Source organism: Nipponia nippon, unplaced genomic scaffold (genome assembly GCF_047370975.1).
Source record: "Nipponia nippon isolate SJK-2023a ecotype South Korea unplaced genomic scaffold, ASM4737097v1 scaffold_17, whole genome shotgun sequence".
Taxonomy (NCBI): domain Eukaryota; kingdom Metazoa; phylum Chordata; class Aves; order Pelecaniformes; family Threskiornithidae; genus Nipponia; species Nipponia nippon.
The window spans coordinates 3,071,959-3,077,958 of record NW_028262333.1 but is presented as its reverse complement, the minus strand read 5'-3'; the positions used below and the strand labels follow the sequence as shown (position 1 = coordinate 3,077,958).

Here is a 6,000-nt window from a genome sequence, read left to right as displayed (position 1 = left end):
CACGGGCCACCACGAGGGCTGAGCTTTCCGCTTGGCCAGCACTGCCTCAAGGGTACTATCAGTGCTTCTGCCCTCCCAGAGCAAGAAATGCTGCTGCCCAAATTCACACCTCCAGGTCCCAGAGACCTTCCCAGCTGAGCCTCCAACTCCAGCGGGGCAGGGCTCAGCACACCATCTAAGACGACCAGTCAAGGTGTATCTACTTCCCACAGCTGCTCACAGTGGTCTGGATTTCCCAGTGCCTCAGATGAGGAGGCTGGAAGAGGACACTTACTGCAACAGTTAAACTGCCAGCCCAATACATGGCATGCTTTAAAACCAATTTTCCTCTGTGGCTTTCCAAACATAAACCAATCAAATCTCAAAACAACCCTCTGAGGTAGGTAAGTATCTTTTAATGTCAGTTTTACAGGCAAGAGAAAAGGGCTGAAAGGGCAGTGAAGTGATTGACCCAAGACCCCACAACGAGTCAGAGAACCTGACCCCTGGTCCCTCCTCACAGAACCCCAGACCACACTCTTCCTCCTCAGGACCAACATCTTCGCCAGGTATTTACAGCAGCTGGTGCACCCCGGGGGCCTCTGTGCTTGCTTATTGCCTAAGGGACACGCAGTGTAAGGCTGGAGTGGGGACCCACGTGTCCCTCCCGCAAGGCTTAGTGAAGAAAAGTGACATGAAGCTGCTGAGTTATCTTTATTGTAGAAGCACACTAAGACACAGTGAAGCGGCAGAGACCACAATGGTATGCGTGGGGCAGACCTGGGAAGACACCACTGGGTGCCCACAGCCCTTCGTCCTCCACCTGAGCAAGGACAGGCCCCGTTCGCTGCAGAAGGGGATGAAGGCAGCTCTGGCAGTCCTGGGGACTCGGCAGCTCCCCTGATGCTCGACATCAACTCTTCCTTTACTTGCCCTAGGGAGATAGGGGGAGACAGTTTATTACTGTAGTCCCAGAAGGCAAAGGGACCTGAAAGGACCACAAGGAAACCTCAAAGCTGTGATGCTCCCATGCTCTGTAGGGGCTCTGAGCCACCCCTGTCTCTCCATGATGGAGGACACCAGCACACTGCTCTGTCTGTGTCTCCTTGCTCCGCAGGGGCAGCTAGGCCAAAAAAACAGAGCCAGGGGAAAAGGAATGGGCAGAGCCCACCACCGCAGGCACTAGAAAGTTTGCACATTCCCACGGGCTCAGCCCCACCATCCCCTGGCTGCAGCAAGAGGCAAAGGCACACTGCAGAGCCCTTCGCCCCAGCCCTGCAGCCTGCCCAGGCAAGGTTGGACACTCCATCCCTTGTGAACCACAGCCGCCAGAGCACAGGCTGACCGAGAGCGGGTAAGTCACTGCCCCTCTCTCTGTACCTTTGGTCACAGCTGATCCCTGGTGTTTGCTGGCAGTCTGAACTCCATTACTTCTGGAAAGAAAGAGCAAAAAATAAGTCCATCCCCAAGCATGCCCACTGCTGTGGGACACTTGCAGAGCACTAGTATTCGTGTGACAGCCCCTCCGGCCAGCTCAGCGGCCACACAGAACAACTGCAGCAGAGCCTGGCACCAGGGCAGGCAGGCTGGGTCACTGCCAGCCTAGGAAAACAAGACTAATCTCAGCCTGAAGCTAGGTGCTTTCCACATCTCAGTAGTTCCCTAACTGGGAAAGGTCCTGCTTTTTCTTTTTTTTTCCTCCTTTCTGCCAGAATAAAGAGCATTGTAAGAAAACCAGAACTTGCCAATTGCAAACCTGGGAGTTATCTGTTTGTTAGGAAACCATTTTTTAAAAAAGGCAGAACTGGATATCCCCTTTTTTTCCTGACCTATTGACTAGCGTGGGCAGGCTGGTGGCTATCGCATGGGCGATTTGTGGAAAAACCTTTGAACAAGTAAAGGAACTGCGAGATATGCAGCATTGAAAGTGAAATGGAAAGACCCACAATTAATTCACCCATATGACATGGCACTGCAGGAACTCGCAGCCAGGTAGCTTACCGAAAAAGATACCTAAACCCAGGACTCAGACCTACATTCAACCGCAGTAAAGCAGCAGAGGACCAAATGAATTTGGTTACGGCACAGTCCTCCCGGGGATGGCGGTGAGCCCGGACGCTGGCCAGCCCGAGGCCCCAGGGACACGCTCTCTCTGCAGCAAGGTTTTCCACCACAGCAGTGCACACGTACACCCTTTAGTGTCAGATCTCTCAAACCACACTGCTCCCATCCCTTCCTACATGCATCCCTCGCTGATGGCAATCTGGTCAGCAGGCAAGGAGAGTTGCCAGAAACACCTGGAAATCCAGCAGGAGCTTTGCAGGCAGGAGTGGATGCAGACAATGAGCTAGAGAGGAATGAGGCCGCTTGGACACATGTTTTGTCAGGCAACCCAGCACCCTCCATGGATAATTTCAAAATATAACTCAAGGAAATATTACATTTTTGGGTAACAATTTCTTCTCCTCCTCCAAAGCTTAAAGAGAGGCCTTTGCATTTTCATTCTGCACATTGCAACTGTCTAAAACCATTTCTGATGCCAAAAGCACTGCTGGAGCTGATTTCCTCTGGGTTTTAGTAGCATATATTGAGTGCCTGGATCTTCAGTAGAAAAAAGAATTCATTATACCACAAGTGACCATGAATTTCAGTGCTGAAAATAACATTGCTCTGTACATTGTTCATAAGCTTCCTTCCAACTGAGAAATAGGAACCACAGTCTTTGATGGACTCAAGTTTTTCCAAGGAAATAGGCTTCCATAAATTTCCAATCTGGTTCTTCAGGTGACGTAATATACATAAATAAAGAATAAATGTTTGGCTTTTTTTCCCCCAGGGAAAAAGCTTATCAGTTTCCCTTTTAATAGCATCCAACTCTCCTTGGAATACTTAACATAGCTACAAGCTGTCTGACTTTCAGTAAATGGCATATTCCTCTAATTGCAAAGGCTGAGAACTGTAACAGCTTGGTAAAACACAAAATAGTAAGGAATTCCAGACCAGGCACAGTTTCATGGGAATCCTCTCTATTTTTCAGTTACCATGGTATACCCAATCTCCTCCGTCTTGGGCAGCGTGAGCACAGTCACCAACAGGCTTGCGTGGTGCCTGGTCTCCCTGCGCTCCCAGAATACATGAGCAAGAGTGGCTCCGTCACACTAAAGATCAAGACACAAAGGCGTCCCGTATGATCACGGGCAAAATTGTTTCTCTGCACTACAATTTCTTCAACTTTAAACAAAGTTGAGAGCACTCTGCTGCTTTACAGAAGAGGGGAAGAGGAGCTCAGATGTTTACTTCATAATGTTTTGGGGATCTGCTGGCATCCTGGCACTGAGCAGAGGAAGGCATGGCATGACGCTATGGCACGATGGCTATCCCACAGGAAAGCTCTTCCTTGCCTACAAACACATCGATACCAAAGTCATATTCAGAAGCCAAAGCTCCCATTCAAAACTATACAGAACTTCTCCATTTGGCTCGTTCAATATTTTGATTCTCTCCAGGTTTGGAGAGTGGGAACAAATCTCAGCATTTCCCTAGGGATGAATATTCAGTTTCTCGAGTTCATTCCAATCCAGAAGACAGTCCTCCCTGAGTGTGCAGGATGCCCTGTAACACCCAAGAGACATGAATGCAGACCCTGACTGCAAATCAAAGTGCTGGAGACCACCAAGCTGCCACTGGTGGAAAGACAAAGCACAAATGAGGAATATTTAACTCATCTGCTGTATGGGATCACGCAAGATGTCAAGACTCAAGACCTTTCCCAAAAGTATGCTACTTAGTGAATAATTTTGATTTCCAAACCATCTCTCTGGATGTTGATGTTATTTGGGAAGTGAGCTCTTTATGGTTGACGCAGTTCTAGTCTTTCTGGCCTCACCAAAGTCCCCAGAGGAAGGCCAGATGCTTTCCCAGACATGTCACCCTCCTACCCTACAGCCTAGGTAAAACATGGAGACCATGCCCAGGTCATATTAAATCCAATTTAAGCATCTGGACCACAAGCACCCCACTCCTGGGGCTCTAATGATCCCACCACAGATGCATGCTGGGGCACCAGCCTCGTTCCTGCACTTGGAGTGAGAAGTGGGATGCCACATACAGCCGAGAGGCACTTTGGGTGGCTGTTTTCTCTGTCTCTCAGCAATGTCCCACCCCACGGAAAAAAAAAAAAAAAAAAAAAAAAAGAACAGGGGCTCCAACACCCCTCTTCCCTCCCAGCCTGCAATTGAGCCCTCCCAACCTGCAGGACTCCCCAAGCTGACCCTAACACTACCAGAGCACACTGCACCACATGGCTGAAGAGCAGCCACAGAGCATGGCTTTAATTAACCCCTTAGTTCAGTTAACTTGTTTGTTCAATTAACCTGCTAGTTACCCTGCCTGCAGGGTCAAGGTGTTGACCCCCAGCTACTGCTGAAGAGCACAGCAGGGCAGCTGGGGACTGACTGCCAACTGCTTCTCATTTTTCACTCTCCTTTGCGGCTGCCTGGATCAGGGCCCCACAAGCTGAGAAGGTGCCAACAGGGGAGTTTCACAAGGGGAAAAGAAAAGATTGATGTTTCCCCAGCCCAGCTGCGGCATGCCGCTTACCACTTCAGGGGCAGGCTTTCGGCATTCACCTCGATAGTGTACCGTGATGTAGTTTGAAGCTCTCCTGCAAAGGGAGGACAAGACATTGCTTATTATTCACTTGCAATGCCACAGCGCTCTGCCATCGGCATGACAGTCCTCTGTGGACTCCTTAACACTTTGATGCTACTTCCAATATGATGGCATTTATTACTCCCCAAACAATCTTATCAGGCAGAAAGGGAATAGGGGCCTCAGGAAACTTGTGTATCTTAATTAGCTGTCATCAGATTAATCTCCAGCATTTTGATCTATGTTTGCTTAACAGCAAGGCACCAAGGACACACTTGATAGTGAGTCATGATATATCAAAACAAACACTGTGCTGCAAAAGACACTCGGGAATGGTGGATGGCCCTGTATTACTGAAATCTCTCCGCCTACTCACATGGCAGCTGAACACAAGTCACATTCATTTTTGTATGTTTTCCCATCAGTGCCACAGACTGGTTGTGAGGATTTGCTGCAGAAAATCCTTCCACCCTTTACCCCGTGCAGAATTCGATCACAGTCCAGCTGAAGAGAGAAAGAAATCACATTTGGTGCTGGTTCACTTGCAAGACCCTCCTTTACGCAACTTAAAAGCACTTACAAACCAAGCCTTGCCATGGGGCCTCTCTGCCCTGCAGCACGTCCACCACACCTCCAGCAAGGCAAGGCTTGTAAAGACACGGTGTCTCTTGTTGGACCGGCCAGCCAAGCTTTTGGGAACAGAGCCCTCTCTGCCCCACTGCCAGGTGCAGACCCACTCATCCGATCCACCTCGGCACCTTGGTCCGGGGCAGGTTTGTTTTTCTCACCAAGGATCCCCAAGAAGATGAAAACTTCTGCTACCTGTCCCTAGTCCACCTTATCAGGGCTTTGATGCAGTTTTGTCTCCATGAACAAAGATGAAACACTTCAGCCAAAATTAAGGCAAAACCTCTACGGCAGACTCCCGCTGCCCGAGGGCAGTGCGACACGCAGCGCAACTTCTGACACCACTGAGCTCAGAGACAAGCATATACGAGCAGCTATGACTAATTAAGGGTGCCCTCTTGCTTCCTCTCAAGCATGACAACGGGAACACTTAGACATGGCTTTCCTTACAAGCCACACGTGGCACAACCAGGACAAACTCACAGCAGAAGGAGTGGCCTTCGGGGACCCCAAAAAGCCTCTTGCACTTAGGTCTCCATCCTACAAGCACGCCAGGGCAGATGTTTGCAGAGTCATAGCAAATTTCAAACAGCAGAGGTCAGAGATACCCCAGCCTGTTCCCTGGCACACACAGCCCCTTCCTCAGCTTGGCCGCCCAACTCTCTTCCAGGTGTTTAAAAAAGAAGACCAAGATGAAAGAGCAACTAATGGGTTCCCATCCCCTTCTCCAGGTGCTATAAAACA

General features: G+C 49.6%; 1 protein-coding gene across 3 annotated transcripts in view; it reads right to left on the bottom strand.

Annotated features, from left to right (window-relative positions):
- Positions 1-725: 725 nt before the first annotated feature.
- Positions 726-6,000, bottom strand: part of LOC148056134 (serine protease inhibitor Kazal-type 5-like) — a 44,666-nt gene continuing 39,391 nt past the window's right edge. Inside the window, exons 13-16 of one of the 3 annotated variants that reach the window (XM_087754043.1) lie at positions 5,006-5,133; positions 4,579-4,642; positions 1,360-1,412; positions 726-913 (exon numbers count right to left, since the gene is read on the bottom strand). In XM_087754043.1, the coding sequence (XP_087610169.1) occupies positions 1,407-1,412; positions 4,579-4,642; positions 5,006-5,133 (198 nt within the window). In that variant the 3' untranslated portion in view covers positions 726-913; positions 1,360-1,406. Of the gene's footprint in view, positions 914-1,359; positions 1,413-2,500; positions 2,581-4,578; positions 4,643-5,005; positions 5,134-6,000 lie in introns of those variants that run through there. The other 2 variants (XM_087754042.1, XM_087754044.1) reach the window with 2 other exon arrangements.